The 25,295-nt window shown below is 43.8% G+C and overlaps 1 protein-coding gene across 4 annotated transcripts in view; it reads left to right on the forward strand.

Moving 5' to 3' along the window:
• Window positions 1–25,295, forward strand: part of lrrc1 (leucine rich repeat containing 1) — a 231,750-nt gene that overhangs the window by 185,433 nt on the left and 21,022 nt on the right. For all 4 annotated transcript variants that reach the window (XM_085996510.1, XM_085996508.1, XM_085996509.1 and 1 more), the window contains one exon: window positions 23,459–23,668. In XM_085996510.1, the coding sequence (XP_085852636.1) occupies window positions 23,459–23,668 (210 nt within the window). The remainder of the gene's footprint in view (window positions 1–23,458; window positions 23,669–25,295) is intronic.

The raw sequence follows: 25,295 nt of genomic DNA on the forward strand, positions 1-25,295 counted from the left end.
AAGCCCTTCAAAAGTTTTTCTATCTAGGTCATAACCCTCTCATCTTGGAATTTTGCCTAAACTGACACTCGTGGTTCTGAATGGATTCTGGTGGCTGATGCCACTACACTGTTGAGATTTACCGTATGCTCTTCAATCCTAGTTTTTCAGGGTTCATTAACTCAGTCAGTTCAAGCTGGAAGTTGCATAGAATTACCTAGAAATTACAGCACAGAAACAGGCCATTCGGCCCAATTGGTCTACGCTGATGTTTATGCTCCGCACGAGGCCTCCTCCTACCCTACATCATCTAACCCGATCAGCATATCCTTCTATTACTTTCTCCCTCATGTACTTATCGAGCTTCCCCTTAAATATATCTATGCTATTCACCCAACTACTCCTTGTGGTAGCAAGTTCCACATTCTAACTACTTTCTGGGGAAAAAGTTACTCCTGAATTGCTTATTTGACTTTCTTTTATATTTATGACACCTAGATTTGAACTCCCCAGAAGTCAAAACGTCTTCTGTACGTCTACCGTATCAAACCCCTTCATAATTTTAAAGACCTCTATTACATTACCTCTCAGCCTTGTCTTCTCTAGCGAAAAGAGCCCAGCCTGTTCAATCTTTCCTGATAACTATAACATCTCAGTCTGGTATCATCCTTGTAAATCTTTTTTATTTGAAATACCTTCTCCAGTGCCTCTATATCTTTGTTGTAACATGGAGACCAGAACTGTGCACAGTGCTCCGCGTGTGATCTAACCAAGGTTCTATGTAAGTTTAACTTAACTTCTCTGCTTTTCAATTCTATTCCTCCTAGAAATGAACCTCAGTGCTTTGTTTATGGCCTTATTAACCTACATTGCAACTTTTAATGACGTGTGAATGTGTACCCCTAGATCCCTTTACTCTTCTATCCCATTTAGACTCTTATTTTCCAAGGAATTATGTGGCCTCCTTACTCCTCTTCGTAAAATGCTTTGCCTCACACTTATCTATATTGAAATCCATTTGCCACTTAAACGCCCATTCTGCAAATTTATTGATACCTTCCTGTACTTTGTTGCAGTCTTTCAAAGTATTAACTGCACACTCACTTCATCTGTAAATTTTGAAATTGTACTTCTTGATTTTCAAGTTCAAATCATTTATGTAAATGATGAACAGCAGTGGTCCCAACACCGATCCCTGTAGAACATCACTTCTTCTCACTTTCTGCAAGTCTGAGAAACTACCTTTAACCCCTACTTTCTGTTTTGTAGCTGGCTTCCTATCCATTCTGCTACTTGCCCCCTGACTCCACATTCTCTGACCTTAGTCATGAGTCTACTGTGCGGTACCTTATCAAACTTTTTGAAAATCCAAGTATATTACATCTACTGCATTACCCTTGCCTACTCTTTCTGTTACTTCAAAGAACTTAATAAGGTTGGTCAAGCATGAAACCCTTTTGAAATCCGTGCTGACTACTCTTTATTATATTTTCGGTTTCTAGATGTTTTTCTGTTAAATTTTTGAGTAAAGATTCCATTATTTCCTACCACTGATGTTAAGCTAATTGGTCTATAGTTCCCTGGACTTTCTCTATTTCCCCCTTTAAATATAGGAATAACATTAGCTGTCTGCTAGTCCTCTGGCACTATTACCTCTGCCTCTGCTATCTCTTCCCTAACTTTGTTTAATATGCATGGATACAATCCATCTGGACCAGGGTTTTATCCTCTCTAAGTTTGACTAGTTTATCAATTATCTCTCCCATTTCTATCTTAAATGTTTTGATATTTTTTTGATCTCTTCTTCTAATGTCATGTCCACCCTATTGGTCTCCCTGATAAATACTGAAGCAAAATTACTAGTCAATAATTCTGCCATTTCGCTGTCATCACCTGTGAGTTTATCTTGTACATCCTTTAGTGGCCCTAATCCTAACCTGATTTTCATTTTGTCATTCACGTGACAGTAGAATATTTTACTGTTTCTTTTTATATTTGATTTAATGTTGAACCAGACCATTCACAAACTTGCCGTCCTATTTGACCCTGAGCTGAGCTTCCGACCTCCCCTCCATCAACAAGACCGTTTTTAAATTCATTCCTGGGATGTGGGCATTGCTGGCAAGGCCAGCATTTATTGCCCATCCCTAATTGCCCTTGAGAAGGTGGTGATGAGCCGCCACCTTGAACCGCTGCAGTTCTTGTGGTGAAGGTACTCCCACAGTGCTGTTAGGGAGGGAGTTCCACGATTTTGACCCAGCGACGCTGAAGGAACAGTGATATAGTTCCAAGTCAGGATGGTGTGCAACATGGAGGGGAACTTGCAGGTGGTGGTGTTCCTATGCACCTGCTGCCCTTGTCCTTCTAGCTGGAAGAGGTTTGAAGCCTTGGTGAGTTGCTGCAGTGCATCTTGTAGATGGTGCAGGGAGTGATTGTTTAAGGTGGTGGATGGGGTGCCAATCAAGCGAGCTGCTTTGTACTGGATGGTGTTGAGCTTCTTGAGTGTTGTTGGAGCTGCACTCATCCAGGCAAACGGAGAGTATTCCATCACACTCCTGACTTGTGCCTTGTAGATGGTGGAAAGGCTTTGGGGAGTCAGGAGGAGAGACACTTGCTGCAGAATACCCAGCCTCTGACCTGCTCTTGTAGCCACAGTATTTATGTGGCTGGTCCAATTAAGTTTCTGGTCACTGGTGCTCCCCAGGATGTTAATGGTGGAGGATTCGGTGATGATAATGCCATTGAATGTCAAGGGGCGGTGGTTAGACTCTCGCTTGTTGGAGATATTCATTGCCTGGCCCTTGTGTGGCGCGAATGTCACTTGCCACTTATCAGCCCAAGCCTGAATGTCATCCAGGTTTTGCTGCTTTCGGGCATGGACTGCTACATTATTTGAGGAATGGAACTGAACACTGTTCAATCATCAGTGAACATACTCACTTCTGATCTTATGATGGAGGGAAGGTCATTGATAAAGCAGCTGAAGATGGCTGGGCCTAGGACGCTGCCCTGAGAAACTCCTGCAGGAATATCCTGCGGCTGAGATGACTGTCCTCCAACAACCACAACCATCTTCCTTTGTGCTAGGTATGACTCCAGCCAATGGAGAGTTTTCCCCGATTCCCTTTGACTTCAATTTTACTAGGGCTCCTTAATGACGCACTCGGTCAAATGCTGCCTTGATGTCAAGGGCAGTCACTCTCGCCACTGGACTTCAGCTCTTTTGTCCATGTTTGGACTAAGGCTGTAATGAAGTCTGGAGTCGAGTGGTCCTGGCGGAACCCAAACTGAGCATCGGTGAGCAGGTTATTGGTGAGTAAGTGCTGCTTGATAGCACTGTCGACGACACCTTCCATCACTGCTGATGATTGAGAGTAGACTGCTAGGGCGGTAATTGGCCGGATTGTATTTATCCTGCTTTTTGTGGACAGGACATAGCTGGGCAGTTTTCCACATTGTCGGATAGATGCCAGTGTTGTAGCTGTACTGGAACAGCTTGGCTAGAGGTGCGGCTAGTTCTGGAGCACAAGCCTTCAACCCGACAGCCTGGATGTTGTCAGGGCACATAGGGGGAAAAATTCAGTTGTTTGCGCCTCCCGTTAGCTCCTTAAGAGTGCGCTAATGGGGCGCAAAGCAACTAGCGCCCGGGCGCAGCGATGTTTGCGCCGCTCGTGAAATTAACTAGACATTTTGTGGCGGCGCTAAACACTACCGCCACGATCTTCTGCGCCGGCAGATTGTGACGTCAGTCGAGTGCGTAGCGCCCCGGACCGGATATTGAGTGGCGCCTGCCGCTAACAATGACCGGTTGAGGGGAGCGTTATGCTGTCAGAAAGGGACTAGGGGAGCGCTATTTAAAGGCGACCGCTTCCTGCCTTTTTTTGTCGGTGACATTTTTGCACCACGCATTCAGAGAGAGAGAGACTGACTTCTGGAGCGATTCAACACTGCGTGAAGGAGTTTTGAGTACTGAGCAGCACTTTGCAGGTTTATTTTGATTTGCCCTTCCTTGCTTCACCAGCGCTTGAGGTAGCGCCTCGCTCCTCGGCCTTTGCGCCTTAAGACAGGTGTGATGCGCCTGATTTAGCGCTCCAATCACCTCCAGGGGCAATAAAACCAAGTTTGCTGTCTGAGGCGATAATTAGCGCCAGGCGCTAAACTTTGCGCACAGCCGATAATGGCGCCCCAAACGGGGCGATACTGAATTTTTCCCCCATAGCCTTTGCTGTATCCAGTGCGCTCAGCTGTTTCTTTATCACGTGGAGTGAGTTTAATTGGCTGAAGATTGGCTTCTGTGATGGTGGGGACCTCGGGAGGAGGCTGATATGGATCATCCACTTGGCACTTCTGGCTGAAGATGGTTGCAAATGCTTCAGCCTCGTCTTTTGCACTCACGTGCTGGGCTCTGTCATCATTGAGGATGTGGATATTCATGGAGCCTCCTCCTCCCGTTAGTTGTTTAATTGTCCATCACCATTCGCGACTGGATGTGGCAGGACTGCAGAGCTTTGATCTGATCCGTTAACTGCTGGATCACTTGGCTCTGTCTATAGCATGCTGCTTTCGCTGTTTACAATGCATGTAGTCCTGTGTTGCAACTTCCCCAGGTTGGCACCTCATTTTTATGTATGCCTCGTGTGCTGCTCCTGGCAAGCTCTTCACTTCTCATTAAACCAGCGTTGATCCCCTGGCTTGATGGTAATGGTAGAGTGAGGGGTATGCCAGGCCATGAGGTTACTGATTGTGGTAGAATACAATTCTGCTGCTGCTGATGGCCCACAGCATCTCATAGATGCCCAGTTTTGTGCTGCTAGATCTGTTCTGAATCTATCCCATTTAGCACGGTGGTAGTGCCACACAACATGATGGAGGGTGTTCTCTGTGAAGACAAGATTTCGTCTCCACAAGGACTGTGCAGTGGTCACTGCTACCAATGCTGTCATGGACAGATTCATCTGTGACAGGTAGATTGGTGAGGACGCGGTCAAGTAGGTTTTTCCTTCGTGTTGTTTCTCTCACCATCTGCCACAATCCTAGTCTGACAGTTATGTCCTTCAGGACTCGGCCAGCTCGGTCAGTAGTGGTGCTACTGAGCCACTCTTGGTGATGGACATTGAAGTGCTTCTTCCAAATGGTGTTGAACATAGAGGAGGACTGAGACATCAGCTGAGGGAGGTCGGTAGGTGGTAATCAGCAGGAGGTTTCCTTGCCTGTGCTTGACCTGAAGCAATGAGACTTCATGGGGTCTGGAGTCAATGTTGAGGACTCCCAGGGCCACTCCCTCCCGACTGTATACCACTGTGCCGTCACCTCTGGTGGGTCTGTCCTGCCGGTGGCAGCACAAATGTTGATGGAGGAGTCTTGGACATTGGCTGAAAGCTATGCTTCTGTGAGTACGACTATTTCAGGCTGTTGCTTGACTAGTCTGTGGGACAGCTCTCCCAATTTTGGCACAAGTCCCCAGATGTTGGTGAGGAGGACTTAGCAGGGTCGACTGGGCTGAGTGTGCCGTTGTCATGTCCGAAGCCGGTGCTCGGGTCGATGCCAGGTGGTCCGTCTGGTTTTATTATTCTTGTTTTTCTCAGCGGTGTACAACTGAGTGGCAGTTAAGAGTCAACCACATTGCTGTGGGTCTGGTGTCACATATAGGCCAGACAACGTAAGATTTCCTTCCCTAAAGAACATTAGTGAACCAGATGGGTTTTTACGACAATCTGATTTATTTAATTAACTGAATTTCAATTCCCCAGCTGATTTGGTGGGATTTGAACACGTCTGCTGGATCAATAGTCCAGGCCTCTGGTTTACTAGTCCAGTAACATAACCACAGTGCTACCGTTCCCGGTTCCTGGTCTACTTCCACCTCTGTTACATCACCTTTTTACCGCCCCTACCTCAGCTCATCTGCTGCTGAAAACCTCATCCATGCCTTTGTTACCTCCAGACTCGACTATTCCCATGCTCTCCTGGCCCACCTTGCACTCTCCGTAAACTTGAGTTCATCCAAAACTTGCTGACCTACATTGGCGCCCAGTCTGGCAAAGTCTCGATTTTTAAAATTTTCATTCATGTTTTCAACTCCCTTCATGGCCTTTCCCCTCCCTTTCTCTGCAACCTCCTCCAGCCCTACAACCCTTTGAGATCTCTTGTCCTCCTCCAATTCTGGCCTCTTGCGTATGCCTAATTTTCATCGCTCCACCGTTGGCGGCTGTGCCTTCAGCTGCCTGGGACCTAAGCTTTGGAATTCCCTCCTTAAACCTTCCACCTCTCTCCTCCTTTAAGTCACTCCTTAAACCTACCTCATTGACCAAGCTTTTGGTGACCTGTCCTACTATCTCTGTGGCTTGGTGTCAAATTTTGTTTGATAACGCTTCTGTGAAGAGCCTTTGGACGTTCTTACTACATTAAAGGCGCTATATAAATGCACATTGTTAATGCCAGATGAAACAAGTGAAAAATCAACCCAATGGTATGATGCTATTTTTCCGCTCCTTTTCCTCCCATTGTGAGGAATAACTGGCCTGTACACACTCAAGGATTTCTGGAATATAAAAATGTCACCATGGTCAAAAATGCCAACCTGTCATTGGTTGATTTCAGCCACACGTACCTCCTTCTCGCCTTATCCCTTAATACCTTCTTTCTTCAGAAACGCACCTACTTGTATCTTAAAACTCGCTTATGCTGTTTGCTTCAGTGGCCTTCCCCTCATAACTATGTCCATTGCCCTTTGTGACCGTTCTACCTGAATTTCTATTTGACGCCTAATTACTTCCCTAGTTTTTGAGCTCTTTGTTAGCATGAAGTTTATCAATTCCTGTCACGATTTCAAAAACTCCTGTCATGTCATTGAAATCTCCTTAACCCTTCTTCATGATCAGATATAATTTTTATTGCCCAATTCTACACCGTCTCGAATAATTATATTCTTCCTTATAATATCAGATAATGTAGACAGTACTCTACATGGGTCACACCAGTGCCTCTACCGGATAGGTTGTTTTTGTATTTTTCTGCTGCCAATGCAATCCAGTATTTCGGTTTCCCATTTTTATCTGCACCCGAGCACTGAATAGATGGTTTCAACATTTTACCACTTTTTGATCAGACAGTTCTATTTAATGCTCCTGTGAAGTGCCTTGAGAGGTTTTACTATGTTAAAGGCACTATACAAATGGAAGTTGTTATATATATTCCCTCATCTTTGTTATTCAAGCATCCATCATACACTGTAGGAACTTGTCCAACTTTCTGGTTCTGGAAATAACACAACTGATGATTTGGGTGTTACTCTTCATTAGACCATATAGGGACGGAAGGGGGTGGCACGGTCATGTACAAGACTTTTCAACCAGCTACGCCTCATTAGTGAGATTAATCTGTTATCGGTGTTAAGTGACAATTAAGAGCCAGTCATAATTCAAAGGCTGTTGTACAGCCAAGGGGTAGAAGAGACTGAATTAGCTGTTGCTAGTGGTTATGACAATTGTTCAAATTACGCCTCTTCAGTTACCAAACTTGTATTGGTTTTCCGAATAGGACTCTGGAATGTGCGAGAGTGCAGCACATTATGCAAGCAGTGCTTACCGGGGAATTGGTGAGTGACCATAGATATGAAGAATACATATTTTCACGCAGCAATTCAACCCTACCAGCAACAATTTCATTTTCAGGGTGTAAGTTACCAATACAGAGTTATTCCTGTTGGCCTTTCCCAGGCTCCCAGAGTCTTTACCATGTACCTTTTCAGTAACCGCTGCACACCTATGTCTGTGGCAAATTTGTGTGTATCTGGCAATTAATGGTGATCTCCCAGAAATATCCCCTTCAAGTCATAATGACCAGTGACTGATGATGTGTGCGGGGGGGGCCTTATATTCAAGACAAATAGGGGCAAAGGGAAGGGGACATTTGTGCAGTCCGTGTGATAATTCAAATGCTTTCATTGTGCATTCTCTGCTAATTACCCAGGAAAAGACGATAACTCTCTCATCCATTACATCAGCAAGCTGAGTTGTTTTGTTCCCAATTAATAAGTCAAGGCACAGTGGGGCCTAAATTCGATTGCACCCGATAATGGGCGCGAAATGATCAATGCGGCGGACTCATGTGGCAGAAGAGAGAATTTCTAAATTTGTCTGCGAGGCCTTATATTGGAATAAATCAGTTGAACTGCAGTCGCTGGTCCGGGTCCTTCAAATTTTGGCTGGCCCGCACAGGTAGGTCCTGGGGAAAGGAGGTCAAATAGGAGGGGGGTCGAGTATGGGCCGGCAGCGCTCGCAGTAGTAATGTTGAGACCGGAGTAGCACACCTGCCCTGTCTGGCTCCACATTAAGGTAACTTTTTATTTAAACTTATCTGCCGGTTTTTTCAACGGTCCCTTTAAGGACCACTGGTTAGACCTGAAAAACTAGTTAGAGCTTGTGCAGTGCAAGCTCTAACTAGTCTTAACAAATTTCCCAGAAGTGGTTGTAGGACTCTCATTTCAATATTGATATGAGGCCCGCACTTATTACAGGCAGTGCCAGGGCCGCCTTAAAAAAAAAAAAAAAAAGGCCCCGATGAATTTAGCAGCGGCCTAGGCAAATGAGGCGTGGGCTGTCGATCTGCTAAATTTGCCATTGTTCCTGTTTCATACTCTCAAAATTGGAATTTCTGTCCCAATATGACTAGCCGAAGGAATATTTCTCTTGGCCCTTCACTTTGTGGGAGTGAGCAACTAGAGAGCAAAGTCCTATTACAAGTGGAAAGTCAATCCTAGGGTTATTCAAAGAATATTCTGCAATTGAAAATTGACCTGTTTGCATCCTCGGGGAACCCTTAGCAATGTTCCTGAAATAGGAGACACATCCATGTAGAAGCAGACAACTTCTCTTTTCCTTTAACTTTGAATTCTCTCTGTGTTTCCTCCCTTTCCCTGATCATCTGGTTTCTGCAGAATGTACACGTAGTGGAGCTCATTCTGAGCTCCCTGTACTGGCTCCATCAGCTATGTTTGGTGATCTTGGCAATGAGCAGAGGGAGTGGGGGTGGTGATCAGAATCTGTATCTCGGACTCTTTTGATTCATGACTTGGTACTGAGCACCAAAGTTTAGGCATGTTTCTATGGTGTGGGAGGGAGGTCCTTATTTAAAGAACGATGATAACGCCACAGGGTAAGCAACCTTTGCTCCCATATTAATTAATTTACATTGCACTGTGAATCTTATTACCGTGTGGCACAATATATTGTAATTGTTCATTATATTAAAGTACAGTCCATGTACAGAGAAAGAACAATGTTTCAGATCCATTTGATCAGATTTCAAAAGAAAAAGACTTGGCATTTATAAAGCGCCTTTCACTACCTCAGGACGTCCCAAAGCGCTTTTACAGCCAATGAAGCACTTTTGTTGAAGTATAGTCACTGTTGTAGGAAATACTGGCAGCTAATTTGCGCACAGCAAGCTCCCACAAACAGCAATGTGATAATGACCAGATAATCTGTTTTAGTGATGATTGTTGCGGGATAAATATTGAGCAGGACACCTGGAATAACGCCCCTGCTCTTCGGAATAGTGCCACGTGTACAGCACTGAAGTGCCACCCTAGAATCTGTACCGCAAGTCTCGGGGTGGGTGGGACTTGAACCCACAGACTTCTGCTGCAAGCAAGAATGCTGTCACTGAGCTACGGCTGACACCGGATTATTTTTAACAAATATTCAGTTATAAGATGCATGTGGTGTGAACCGTAGGAAAAGGAAGAGTACAATCATCAATGCAACCGGCAAAAGCCTGCTTCTACAAAATCAGTAAGGTATGTGTGATTCACACAATGTTTCTAGCTATATAAGCATCTGTCCTTTTTAAAATGATAACCAGCACATTATTAACCACTTTAGCCTTGTGAACCATATTTATTTTTGAAAAATCAAACACTATGGTGGCATTGCTTTTTTTCCTTGAACAATTTGAATTTTAAATATATCTGTCATCCTCCAGTCTTTGCAGCTTGTTCATTTTATATTTATCTTGTGCTGTTATCACTGTCCACGTTCAATGTCCTGCTTACATGTACACTATCTAATCCTCTCGGTATTTAAAAACCTACATCATGCCCGCCCGTCTCCTTCTGAGTTTTTCTTTGGAGCTCAAAGCCCCAGCTCTGAAATCACTTGCCTCTTTCGCTACTCTCTCTTTTTATCTCTCTCTCTCTCTCTCTCTCTCTCTCTCCTGATGTACCAGTGTCATTTTGAAACAAGATAGCCCAAATTGCACATTCCAAATATGGCTTCCCTAGTGACTTGTACAAGGTGAGAATAATTTGTTTTTCTTGTATTTATATGGCTTTAAGGTGCAGCCAAGTAATTGATTAACTTAATTTCATAGATTTGCTGTGACTGGAAACTGTTGCATGGTCAATAATTGCTCCCAACCCTTATTTGACTTGCTGGTTCCTTTATTGTATGCAAGTTTCCTTTACTGGTGTGTGACAATTACATTTTCTCCACGTTAAAATCCAGTGCACTTCCTCAGGTGGCTCACCACCTGCTCCAGGGCAATTAGGGATGGGCATTAAATGCTGGCCTTGCCAGCGACGCCCAGATCCCATAAGCAAATGAAAAAATACTTCCTCAGTTAATTTGCTTCTTATGCTTGTCACATAGCATGCGTGTCTCCAGAATATTTTCCATTATGGCAATTACTAATAGTCTGCACTAAAGTTCCACTCAGCATTTTGCAAACGCAAGATTTCTTTGATAAGATATTATTGTTAGGAATTGTACAGAATGGATTCCTGTTTTATGATTTATACATTCCCAGCTGAATTATTGTCGGCAACTTTGTTTCGATAACCTCATAATTAATTTTTGAGAGCTACTGTTATTAACTGATCTCTTGCAATGTCAAAGATTATGCTATTGGGTGGTTTTTGGAAATAAATAGTGCTTTCAGAGATCGATTAACATAGCGCAGGTATATATAGTTTGCATGTAATATGTGGGGAACAACTCTAAATCTTTACGCTCCATTTGTTTAGAGTGTGGGGTTTTTAATAGTGAAAATTAAGAAATATATAAAACTCAAAAGTTTAGAACATAAGAAATAGGAGCAAGAGTGGCTGCACTGCCTTTTGAGCCTGCTCCTCCATTCATTACGACCATGGCTGATCTTCGACCTCAACTCCACTCTCCCGTCCGACCCCCATATCCCTTGATTCCCTTCAAGTCCAAAAATCTATTGATCTCGGCCTTGAATATACTCAATGACTGAGCATCAACAGCCTTCTGGGGTAGAGAATTTCAAAGATTCACAACCCTCTGAGTGAATAATAAATTTCTCCTCATCTCAGTCCTAAATGGCCGACCCCTTATCCTGAGACTATGCCCCCTAGTTCTAGACTCTCCAGCCAGGGGAAACAGCCTCTCAGCATCTACCCCGTCAATCCCCCCTCAGAATCTTATATGTTTCAGTGAGATCACCTCTCATCTAAACTCCAGAGAGTATAGGCCCATTCTACTCAATCTCTCCTCACTGGATAACCCTTTCATCCCAGGAATTAATCTAGTGAACCTTCATTGCCACCCCCTGGAAGACAAGTACATCCTTCCTCAGGTATGGAGACCAACACTGTACACAGTCCTCCAGGTGTGGTCTCACCAAAGCCCTGCCCAATTATGGCAAGACTTCCTTACTCTTATACTCCAACCCTCTTGCAATAAAGGCCAACATATCATTTGCCTTCCTAATTGCTTGCTGTACCTGCATGTTAACGTTGCTTAAACTAATTAGCAACTTTTTTCCCCAAATATCTCTGCAACAGTACTTTAGTATAAAAAAAATTCTACTTTAAATTTACATATTTAAACCACAACTTTTATTCAGAATCTTCTCCAAGCTTGCAATGGTACAGTCCTCTGGGAGCTTGCTGCTGTGTATATGAACAATGAGAGGTAGAAATTCCTCTGGGCCAGTTTTTGGGTGCAGGCTTGGCGCCTAATCACGTGGGCGAAATTCAAAGTAAAATTGGTTAAGTGCCCATATTATCAGGAAATAGGAGGGCTGGCAGCACTTTACATGCTGTTCATTGGCAACTCGCTTAATTAGGACATGTTTATTGTGTGTTCCTGGAACAATTTAAAGGCAGAATGCACCTCTTAAAGGAGTGGTGCACTTTGGCTGCAGGCAACTGGAAGGTAGCTTCTCAACATGGCAGGCCAAGAAGAAGCTTCAAAGGCCCCTGCATCTTGGATGCAGCACTGAAAGTCCTTGTGGAGGGTGAAGCAAATGTAGAGCGACCAGAGGTTGAGGAGCTGGAAGATGGCAGCAGTCACAATGACACACTGGCATCAAGGAGCCCTAACAAAACTGAAGTCAATTGGAATCAAGGGGCAAACTCTCCATTGGTTGGAATCATACCTAGCACAAAGGAAGTTGGCTGTGGTTGTTGGTCATTCATCTCAATCACATGACATCACTGCAGGAGTTCCTCAGGGCAGTGTCCTAGGCCCAACCATCTTCAGCTGTTACATCAATGACCTTCCCTCCATCATAAGGTCAGAAGTGGGGATGTTCGCTTATTATTGCGCACTGTTCAGCACCATTCGAGACTCATCAGATACTGTCGCAGTCCGTGTCCATATGCAGCAAGACCTGGACAACATTCAGACTTGGGCTGACAAGTGGCAAGTAACATTCGCACCACACAAGTGCCAGGCAATGACCATCTCCAACAAGCGAGACTCTAACCATCTCCCCTTGACATTCAATGGCATTACCATCGCTGAATCCCCCACTATCAACATCCTGGGGGTTACCATTGATCAGAAACTGAACTGGACTAGCTATATAAATACTGTGGCTACAAGAGCAGGCCAGAGGCTGGGAATTCTGCGGCGAGTGTCTCACCTCCTGACTCCCCAAAGCCTTTCCACCATCTACAAGGCACAAGTCAGGAGTGTGATGGAATACTCTCCACTTGCCTGGATGAGTGCAGCTCCAACAACACTCAAGAAGCTCGACACCATTCAGGATAAAGCAGCCCGCTTGATTGGCACTCCATCCACCACCTTCAACATTCACTCCCTCCACCACCGGCGCACTGTGGCTGCAGTGTGTACCATCTACAAGATGCACTGCAGCAACTCGCCAAAGCTCCTTCAACAGCACCTTCCAAACCCGCGACCTCTACCACTTAGAAGGACAAGGGCAGCAGACGCATGGGAACATCACCACCTACAAGTTCCCCTCCAAGCCACATACCATCCTGACTTGGACCTGTATCGCCGTTCCTTCACTGTCGCTGGGCCAAAATCCTGGAACTCCCTTCCTAACAGCATTGTGGGTGTACCTACACCATATGGACTGCAGCAGTTCAAGGTGGCGGCTCACCACCATCTTAAGGGCAATTAGGGATGGGCACTAAATGCAGGCCTAGCCAGCGACGCCCACATCCCATCAATGAATTAAAAAAAACTGATATTAGCAAGTGCTGGTTCAGAGACTGGCATTACTCATACCTTATAGGATAGGTTGGCGGGATTTGCATTGGGAGGCTCACCAAGCACTAGTGTGCAGGAGCATGACACGGCCCAGGAAGCAGTTCGCTGGAGGGAGAACTCTCATCCCAGCCCTGCTGTGGAGGGCACAGATGAAGATCTCAAGGGCACAGCCTGTGCTCAAAGACTGATTTCTATACTCCTGGCCCTTTTAAGTGCACTGGGCACGCTGCCAGTGAGCTTGCCCACAGTGGCAGAGGGCATGGAGGAGTCCAGTTTATGCTTGTTTGGGGTCAACCACCACGGCATTGGGACCATGCAGTCAATCATGGAGCAAGTGGTCAGCTCTATGAATTCTGCAGCAGGGCCGACAATGATAGAGCCTTGACAACTTTGCCGGGAACTCGGACTGATGCCATCGTGGCGCTAGGGTCCAGCATCTCTTCAGGCTTGCAATCCATGAAGGAGAAAATTGGTAGGAGTGAGGAGAACATGAATAAGGGCTCCTAGAGAATCACTGCACTCCTTCACTCTGTTTTTGTGCAGAGCAGTGGGAGTGTAAAGACGCAGCACCATGATGGTGGCATTGGCTCCATGGGAGAAGCTCATATTGTCCTTTCTCAGGATGACAGTACGCCTGCTCTTCTGCCAGCCTCTGATGCAGTGCCATTGTTGGTTCCGTGCAGCCAGCTGGCCCAGACAGACCTGACCGGCACAGAGATACAACAGTCTACAGTTGAGCCCTCAACAGCTGCTGGAGGTTGCCCACTACGACCATCTCAAGTGCCCTCGGGGTATGATCAGCAGCCTTCCACCTCCCAGGCTCCTGGGATAGGGGAGCACTAGAATAGGTAAACGAGTGCTGAGGCCAGGCACTAAGGGATTACCCTAGAGTGATCTCAGTTCAACATTGAGATGTAAACATTTTTTTAGTCCCGAATGTACAAGAGGGTTTTTTTTTTGCATTGATGTTGGTCGTCATAATCTTAGTCATGTAAGAGGAACACATGAGTTAGTAATAAAAACAGAAGATGCTGGAAATATTCAGGTTAGGCAGCATCTGTGGAGAGAAACAGGGTTAATGTTTCCGGCCGATGATCTTTCCTCTGAGCATTTTCTGTTTTTATTTCAGATTTCCAGCATCTGCAGTATTTTGCTTTTGTACATGAGTTAGTAATGTTGGACAGCATTCAGAAGGTGAGTGGAAGAAGTGGGTCAAATAATGTGACTGCTGGTGCGCTGGGGGATGCTTTGCTTCAGAGAATCTCAATATTTTGTTGCGCATCTCAATATTTTGTTACAGCTTTACATCTCTGTCACCTGGCAACACTTGGTCTTCCTCATCATCCTCTCCTTCCTCATCCCCTCCTGTAGCAACTGCACGGCTTGGCCCCTCTGAATGGCGTTGTTGCAGAGTATGCAGCAAACCACTACAAATCTGGAGACTCGCTCGGGCCTGTGCTGCTCTGGATCGGTCCATGCACCGAGAATGGTTCTGAGGGTTCTGGTTTGAGTGCGACTCATTGTATCAGTGCTCAGCATCTGTGCTGTGTTCCCGACAGGAGTCATGAGCCAGGTGTAGAGGGACACCCACCGTCTTCAAGGAACCAGCCTGCCACCCGCAGGTCTGGGTAGAAAACGGGGCTCGAGGACTGGCATTATGACTATTGCCAGGAAACTGGGCATTGACCTGCATTATTCGCTGCCTGTGCTCACAGACCAGCTGACCATTCAGGGAGTGGAACCTCTTCCAGTTATAGAACGTGGCTGGTTCATGATGGGGAGAATGCAGGGCAGCATGTGGGCAGTCAATAAGACCTGGGGAAACCCAGCGATACAAGAAAATCCAAGCGTGCTCTCCTGATCGCCCTGCATTTGGGTGGGTGTGAATTACTCTCCTTGTGAAGAGGACATCCTTCACCTGCTTGATGGTTGTATGGACAGCAAATTGATTGATATTGCTTATGTCACCTGTTGTAGCCTGCCTAAGCTTCTCCACCTCGCTACCTCTCTTTCCTCCTTTTAAGATGCTCCTTAAAACCTACCTCTTTGACCAAGCTTTTGGTCACCTACCCTAATTTCTCCTTATGTGGCTCGGTGTCAAATTTTTTGTCTTGTAATACTCCTGTGCAGCACCTTGGGACGTTTTGCTACGTTAAAGGTGCTATATAAATACAAGTTGTTGTTGTTGTAATGAGCCTGTGGCACAGAAGTTAAGAGCCACGGTTACCTTCACAGCAACAGGCAGTGCTGTGTGCACCCTGGTGTTTGGCTCCAATTCCTGTTGCAACAGGTGATCTAGGCCAGTGACTGCCTGTCTGCTGAAGCACAGCCTCCTCACACACTGCTCCTCTACATTGTTGAGGTAAGAGATCCTGTAGTGAAACATCCACATGCTGTAAGGCCTCCTTCACCCTCCTCTTTGACCCTCTGCAAGTCTGTCCTGTGTTTGGTGCTGCTGACACTCCCCCTGGTGCAAGGAGCAGTTAACATATTTTGTATAAATACAAATTGAAGTATGAACTCTTCAACTCTTTGTCTTTGCTTTCCAAGTTACCTCAGTGTGTACTATATACTACCTGATCTGTAAATATAGTTGGTAAGTACAAGAAGGGAGCTGAGTAAAAACAGAAAATGCTGGAGATACTCAGCAGGTCAGGCAGCATCTGTCATCGACCTGAAACGTTAACTCTGTTTCTCTCTTCACAGATGCTGCCTGACCTGCTGAGTATCTCCAGCATTTTCTGTTTTTTATTTCAGATTTCCAGCAGTATTTTCTTTTTGTAAGGGAGCTGAGTATGCAGGTACAGCTGAAAAAAAAATTGGAAAAGAGAGGGTCCCTATGTTTTGTAATGTATTCTAAATGGTTACAGCAGCCATCTTTATTTCCATTATGCTGAGAAATTCAACTATGTTTCGCCCTGTTTCCAGCAGTAAATCAGCGTTCCATGTAGCAATTTTACAGAGGGACATCTCGCACCAGAAGTGTGCACAAAATTCAGTCATTTTCTCTTACTCGCCTTTGCTTACTCTCACTCGTACAGTCTCTCACTTTTTAAAATGTTTTTTACATTTAACATTAAATCTTTGTTTTACCCTTAAGGTTCCAGCAAAAGAAGTGTATTTGTGCCAAAAAGTTGCATGAGCTAGTGTGACACAAGAAATGTGATGGTTTTGTCAAGTGACGGTGATGGACAACAGGAAATGACATGCAGTCGTACTATGTTTTAAATACCTATCTATAACATAAAATCAGTACGTTTGCATGCACCACTTGTCACACTCTGGCATCATCCTTTGTTGATTGGCTCAGTGACAAATCAGAACCAAGAAGATAGTGAATGTGCAAATTAAAAGCTGGGAAACTACCAATGAAAACCATTGAGGACTTATGAAAATGAGCAATCCTGAATGACCTACAGAGCCTGTCAACAGAAGAAAGGTTTGTAACAATCAAATTGTTCAAAATACTTTAAGATGCCATTTCTCACTTCAGCCTGCTTGATTACAGGCTTACAATTAGTCTTCCATCAATAAAAGTACAATAACTTGATTAAACTTAAACATTAAATTGTCTTTTTGTGTTGTTGAATAGCTTCAGTAATGTGTTTGCTTGTTGAAGGCCTTTCAGAAGCTGGGCTTAGAATTGATTTTTTTTCCTACAACTATCGCTCCATCTGTCGAAGGAAGTTCCCACAATTTGAGTGTGTGCAGTTTCAGTGTAAGGAGCTTTCTGACATTGATTTTTTTTCAGGTTAAGTTTCACATTTTATCATCAACTGCTTAATTTTTAATTCAGAGCGTGAGTGAGTGAACTTTGCCACCATCTGTACTTTGTTGAAATTCAAAGACAAATACTGTTTATTGATAGTTACTTAGCCTTTGAAAACAGTGATTGTTAATAGAGTATTTTATTTTTCTTGGTGTCTTTCCCCGTGTTATAAAATGATTCATTGAGTTTTTTTCCCCCCCTTGAGTAAAAACAAACTGGAATCTAATTCTGAAAGCTTTTCAGATAAATGTTTCACAAAGACAAAGGCTAATTATGGGTAACTGTGCTTTGTTTATACTTTCAGATTTAAAAAAAATTGTAATGAATGCAGCTGTCTGACTAAAAGAAAGAAATTTTGGAACCTTTTCTGACTAAAACTGTTTCAGATGAAAACTGTTGTTGCCTGCTGGAGTTCCAGCATAATCTGAACTAACCCTCTCCCAATGTTAAAGATTATGTCCAGGACCCCCTCTTCCCCCCCCCCCCCCCCCGCCCCCCCACCCCATGCTACAAAAACTCCACAAACCTACCTCACCTGATCGATACCACATACCATTTTACAATATATGCTGGGCTTTACAAAAGTTGATGTAGAAATTGAGCTCATCAGTAAAGCAACATGTGATAATGATCAACTTGCAAATTTCCAAGATAACTGGGTATAATTAGTCATAGAGTCATAACGGCACAGAAGGAGGCCATTCGGCCCATCGAGTCCATGCCGGCCCTCTGTAGAGCAATCCAGTCAGTCCCATTCCCCCACACTATCCCCGTAGCCCTGCAAGTTTATTTCCCTCCAGTGCCTATCCAGTCTCCCCTTGAAAACATTGATTGTCTCCGCCTCCACCACTTCCGTCGGCAGCAAATTCCAGGTTGTCACCAGTCGCTGCGTAAAAAAAGTTTTCCCTCACGTCCCCCCTGTATCTCTTGCCCAAAACCTTAAATCTGTGTCCCCTAATCCTTGTACCATCAACTAGTGGGAACAATCTTTCCCCGTCTAGCCTATCCAAACCCATCATAATCTTGTACACCTCTATCAAATCACCCCTTTATCTCCTTTGCTCTAATGAAAACAAATACAGCTTCTCCAACCTGTCCTTGTAACTAAGATCCCCCCATTCCCGGACCATTCTGGTAAATCTCCTCTGCACCCTCTCAAGGGCCTGCATTAGAATTTGATCCCTAAAACAGAGCTGAAAATCTCAAAATGCCATGTAACCAAGGTGTCAGCTGTGGCTTAGTGGTAGCTCTTTCACCTCTGTTAAAAGGTTGCAGGTTCAAGTCCCACTCCAGAGACTTGAACACATAATCTAGGCTGGCACTTCAGTGCAGTTCTGAGGGAGTGCTGCACTGTTGAAGGTGCTGTCCTTCAGATGAGACGTTAAACCAAGGCCTCATCTGCCCACTCGGGGCACTATTTCAAAGAAGAGCAGCGGAGTTCTCCTGGCCAATATTTATCTCTCAACTAACATCACTAAAACAGATGATCTGGTCATTTATTTCATTGCTGTTTGTGGGATTTTGCTGTGCACAAATTGGCTGCCGTGTTTCCTACATTACAATAATGACTGCACTTCAGAAAGTACTTAATTGGCTGTAAAGAGCTCCGGAAGGTCCTGATGTCATGAAAGGGGCTTTATAAATGCAAGTCGTTCCTTTCCTTAATAAAAACAGAATTTAACTTATTCAGTAACTTTAAATCAGTGGCCTCAGTAGTGCGCTGTATGTTACATGGCATAACACCCTTCTTGTTATAAAACAACATATCCTTTGGCTCACCATGAACAATGCCACTGAGGATCTCCTAGTGTGTATGAATATATATACATATATAGATTCTGCCACACAGTATTTAAAAAAGATAAAAGTACAGTAATCATTTGATGCTGATTTCTTCTGACCTGCATCTGGAAATTTACAAGCAGCTGTCAATCTACAAGCTGCCTTCGCCAACAGTAATTAACCTCAAATTTACACAAATTACATTGTGTCCTTAAATTGGCCTGTCCTTTTTAACACGGATTTGTCCCTTAGCCGTAGGGTAATGTGTTCTGACACTCCCTATCGTTATAAAACAGCGAATTATCTGACCTACTCTGAGGAACAGCACGGGAGATCCGTTACCACTTTTTCTTTGGAAAGTGGAGCATAAACATATCTAAAATTAATCAGTATTTTCTGTTTGTCACAAATTGTCAGAAAGCCTGAAGTTAAGATATGCAGAAGCCCATGTCTAGAATACCTTGCTTCCATAGAAATGTTTTAGCACTGTTAGACCTTGAAATCTTTCTTCAATGAAGGGTGTATCTTTATGACTGGGCTACACTGCAGTTACTGTGGATTTTCTTTTCCTTCTCCTTCATTAGTTATAGATTTCTAAATATACCGAAATCATAAATGTGTGTATAAAGAATTTTTTATAATTTTGCTATAAGCTTTCCCATATGACTCTTAGCTGTCAGTGTTTATGCCTATGTCTATGTACATTAAACAATTAACACATACTGTACCTTGTGACATGAATGTTTAACCTAAATTGCCACTGCTTAAAACCAATGCACTCCTGCTTGAGCAAACATGCACAACAAAATACACTTGAAAAAGCAAGACCACCTGACTAGTGTGCCACAATCTGTTAATTGTTTTTAGTTGTGACGGCGGGGGCGGTTAAACCTTCTTGGGTTTTGTGGTGTCAGTCACTTCCATAAGTGGATTCCACATCTATTAATTTGCGGAGTTGACTCAGACTGCTCAATATCCACTGTTACAATCGTGTTACTCAGGAGATATAACAACGCATCACCCCCTTTCGTGGAGTGGGCCTTTGGCGTAGCGGTAGCATCCCCACCGCTGGGCCAGAAGGCATAAGGTTTCGAACCCCACTCCAGACAGTCCCGGCAAGTGGAGTCGGAGCTCCGGCTCTAAATTCTGGGTTGACATCCAGCGGGATACTTGCGTCCGTGGGTGTGGGTGGCACCCCCCCCCTCGTATGGGTTGTGGGAGCCCGTAAAACCCTCCCGCCATAGGACTAACCACCCTAATGGCTGGTACGAAGATGGTTACGGTCACGGAAGGAGCGTTAATCGCGGCCAGAAATCCTTCCACCACTTCATACAGTTCCCCAAAGGGAACAGTGTGAAGACACGTACGACGACGACCCCCTTTCATACATAAATTGGATATTGTGTTTAGTGCAAGTGCTCTTGCATGTGCTTCTCCAATCTATCAGTTGATGGACTGTTTAGACTTTAATAAGACATTATTTCTCAGTCAGCAAGTAAACATACAGAGCAATAGTTATTATTGGACTTGTTTAATTCAATCAGTAAAATGTGAAGACTTGCATTCCTATAGCACCTTTCACGACCTCAGGACATCCGTAAGTGCTTTACAGCTAATGAAGTACTTTTTGAAGTGTAGTCACTGGTAATGTAGGAAACACAGCAGCCAATTTGCACACTGCAAGGTCCCACAAACAGCAATGTAATACTGACCAGATAAAGTGACTTAGTGATGTAGGTTGAGGGATAAATATTGGCCAGGACACTGGGGGAAAATGCCCCTGCTCCTCTTCGAATAGTGCCATGCAATCTATTACATCCACCTGAGAGGTTTAATGTCTCATCCAAAAGACAGCACAACACTCCCTCAGTACTGCACTGAAGTGTCAGTCTAGATTATGTGCTCAAGTCTCTCGAGTGGGACTTGAACCCACGACCTGACTCCGAGTGCTACCACTGAGCCACGACTGACTTGTTAAAAATTTGTTATTGGGATGTGGGCGTTGTTGGGAAGGCCAGCATTTATTGCCCATCCCTAATTGCCCTTGAGAAGGTGGTGGTGAGCTGCCGCCTTGAACCGCTGCAGTCCCCATGTTGAAAGGTACTCCGGCAGTGCTGCTCGGGAAGGAGTTCCAGGATTTTGACACCGCGACTATGAAGGAACGGCGATATATTTCCAAGTCAGGATGGTATGTGACTTGGAGGTGATGGTGTTCCCATGCGCCTGCTGCCCTTGTCCTTCTAGGTGGTAGAGGTCGTGGGTTTGGGAGGTGCTGTTGAAGAAGCCCTAGTGAATTGCTGCAGTGCATCTTGTAGATGGTACACACTGCAGACATGATGTGCCGGTGGTGCAGGGAGTGAATGAAGCGAGCTGCTGTGTCCTGGATGGTATCGAGCTTTTTGAGTGTTGTTGGAGCTGCACTCATCCAGGCAAGTGGAAAATATTCCATCACACTCCTGACTTGTGCCTTGTAGATGGTGGAAAGGCTTTGGGGAGTCAGGAGGTGAGACACTCGCCGCAGAATACCCAGCCTCTGACCTGCTCTTGTAACCACAGTATTTATGTGGCTGGTCCAGTTACGTTTCTGGTTAATGGTGACCCCCAGGATATTGATGGTGGGGGATTCGGCGATGGTAATGCCGTTGAATGTCAAGGGCAGTGGTTAGCCTCTCTCTCGTTGGAGATAGTCATTGCCTGGCACTTGTGCACAGTAATGAACATGTTGCCCTTCCCCCACATCAGTGAGCATCTAGCTTGACTTAAATAAAATCATTTCCAACTTCCTTCCTGCATCCTAACCTTCTGAGCTTGTGCAAAATCGTATCCTAGCAGCTTTGTGCTTCAAAGCCTGACAATTTCTGTCCCTATATTATCTCTGTGTTCTCAACCAGAGGGCAGGGTCTGTGACAGATGACCCTGGGACCAGGTAGTTCCCAACATAATGGGTGAGAGATGTTTATCAACTAACCAGACAGGATAGCGAATTGCTTTGGGAAAATAACTTTAATACCTTGCTCATTGGTATTGTAACCACCTTTTATCTCAGTATTTAAAAACCTTTAAACTTATGTGAATGCACTTTGCTTTAAACCCCAGTATTTAAATGTAACTATTTTCCAAATCCTTTAGTGTAAAAATGGTTTAAAAAAATCATGGCAGGATCATTTTAACCCACTCTTAATTGGTAAGAATTGGTGGTCAGAATCAGCAATAAGGATAAGAAGAACAATTATTTCAAGAACTTAATGAAAATTAAAGCTAAACAGAAGGGGAAAATAAATAAATTCACTACACGGGCTGTTTGAACGCAGCCCAAAAGGATAGGATGAAAGCCTGCTTGGAGTTATATTACATGAAAGGAGTTTGGGCACACTCAACCCCAATGCCCAGTGTGCTCGAGCCTACAGCACAAGGCCAGTCTTAAATTGACATCAGCTGAGAAGGTGATGTAAACAATTTATAATAGATGATGGGGGTGGGGTGAGGGAGGAGGAAATGGTCACACCAGAACAGTATGGGGTGCATTATTAATCTGCAAGAACATCAGCTTTATTTAGCATCTGGCTATGTTATACTTGGTGTGGGAGTGCTCGAGATTGACACAGGATACCAAACGTGGAAAGTGTTCCTAATGATCCTAATCCTAACCAGCACACGGAAGATTCACTCCAAATCATAACATTTACAAAGAGGAATATTTTAAACTAAATATTGATGAGAAACTTCTTTAAATTGTTCTGTTAGTGGAATCAGAAAAGTTTGAAGGGTTTCATTGCTAGCAGTACCTTGGGTGGGTACTATATTACTGGCAATATATTTACCTTGGGTGAGTTATATTATCACCAGTATAATTACCTTGGGTGTGTTATATTAGCAGTACAGTTACCACGGTTGAGGGGGAGGTGACTATGAAATTAGTATATTTAACTCCGGTCCACTATATTACTATGGTATATTTAGCTCAGCTCAGCTGAGATTAAACACCCTCCCCCTGCTCTCCCCCCACCCCCCACCCCCCAGAAAGAATATTATTTCAAATTCTATTTTGATGAAACATTGTTAGTGCTTTTAATACTTGCCCTTTTTTGTTATCACAGTATCGGATAACAATGTAGTAACACTTTGAGTCCTCCAATAATTAAACAGTAATCTGTTGTTAAAAATTTGAATGACATTTTGAACCATTTGCATTCATCAAAATATTCTTGTGTTACTGGTTTCGGTGGTGAGTGGGAACAGCCTGACTTACTGGGTGAAGATTATGTGATTAAGGGCAGTATATCCTGTCAGCGTGCACATGCAAATTGAAATCTTTGATGTAAACACTTAAACCATGTGACATGATATCTGATGTTCAGATAAGATTGTAATTGAACTTTTTTTTCTCATTTCTCTACATGCATAGTCACCATATTTAATTCCAATCTTTGTTTCTTGACCATAGGAGTCCTTAAAATGCCGTCCTAAATCCCAAACAATCTGTGCTGTTCCTGGCTGGGACTTGAGTGGTGGACACTGGGCTTCATCACTGTCCAAACAGCAACTCCCTTTCCATGAACAAGAGTCCAAATGTTCTTCAGGCCGCGACAGGTGGATTGGTCACAGAGCCAGCCCTGAGCGGGAGGCTGAGGAAATGGAGGATCACTACGAGGAAGTAAGGATAGTTTGTATGGTAACATTGAAATATTATTGAGCAGGGTTTAGAGACTATTATGTGATAAATTGCAGGGGTCCATAAGATTGGTTCTGTCGTACTGAAGTGTGCACTAATGATTAGCTTACATGGAGCCGTAATTAGAGGTCACCTGATTTCACATCTGAAAATGCTATTTAAAACTCTTGCTTCCTGTAACCTTTGACCATAATAATAATAAAGCTGCTTGTTCCCACACCCACCTGCCTTACCAATTTATTGTCACACCTCAGTATAGCTGCTAAGGTGACCAAAAATTTGCCTGAAAATTATAGTGTGAAGGTTTTAGATTTTGTTTTGCATTTAATTTGTAGAAATGCTAAATATGGAAGCTGTTTATCACTACAGTCCTGTTAAAATACTTTCTTGTACTGTTTTGTGTTTGTTTTATTCAGACACATTCAGGCTATTTACATGAACATGCCCAATCCTTCTGCTATTGCATAATTTTCCATTTTAATATTATAATTTCTGATTCTGTTCATTAAGCTTGAAACATGAGGGATATTTAGCAATAAATTGAAACAATTCTGATACCATGCAGCAAATATCATAATTAGGGCACTTTATTCAAGCCAAGTAAAGGAGATACTCCAGATCATAAACTAAATGGTACAATTTTAAAGGTACTGCGATTTTAAAGAGAGACCTGGGTGTTCATGTAGAAAAATCTTTGAAGGTGGCAGGACAAGTTGACCGGGCTGTTAAAGCGTATAGGAACCGTGGCTTTATAAATACAGGCATCGTGAATAAACGCAAGGCAGCTATGCTAAACCTTTATAAATCTCTGGTTAGGCCTCAGCTGGAGTATTGTGTCCAATTCTGGGCACCATACTTCATCATGTTAAGGCCTTGGAAAGGGTGCAGAGGAAATTTACTGGAAAAGTACCAGGGATGAGGGTCTTCAGTTATCTGGCGAGACTAGAGAAATTGGGATAGTTCTCCTTATAGCAGAGAAGATTAAGGGGAGATTAAATGGAGATGTTCAAAACTAAGGGGCTTTGATAGAGTAAATAAGGAGAAACTGTTTCCTGTGGCAAGAGGGTCAGTCACCAGATGACACAGATTTAAGATAATTGGCAAAAGGACCAGAGGGAATTTTTTTAACACAGTGAGTTGTTATGATCTGGAATGCATGCCGGAAAGGGTGGTGGAAGCAGATTCAATAAAACTTCTTTCAAAAGGGAATTGGATAAACACATGAATGGGAAAAATTTGCAGGGCTATGGGGAAAGAGAAGTGGGACTAATTAAATAGCTCCTTCAAAGAGCCGGCACAGGTATGATAGGCTGAATGACCTCCTCCTTAGAAACATAGAAAAATAGGAGCAGGAGTAGGCCCTTCGAGCCTACTCCGCCATTCAATATGATCATGGCTGATCCTCTATCTCAGCACCATATTCCCGCTCTCTCCCCATATCCCTTGATGCCTTTTGTATCTAGAATTCTGAGCTGTATGATTATATGTTGTCAGCAAGTCAATAATATTAAAATGCAGCATAATTTGCTGAATGAAATTAATTCAATCTTTAATTCTAAGGCACGCATAAATAGTTATATTGAACTTTTTTAAATTGTTCATTAAAATC

The sequence above is a fragment of the Somniosus microcephalus genome, chromosome 9, assembly GCF_052327205.1.
Source record: "Somniosus microcephalus isolate GS21.2 chromosome 9, FLI_Smic_1.0, whole genome shotgun sequence".
NCBI lineage: Eukaryota > Metazoa > Chordata > Chondrichthyes > Squaliformes > Somniosidae > Somniosus > Somniosus microcephalus.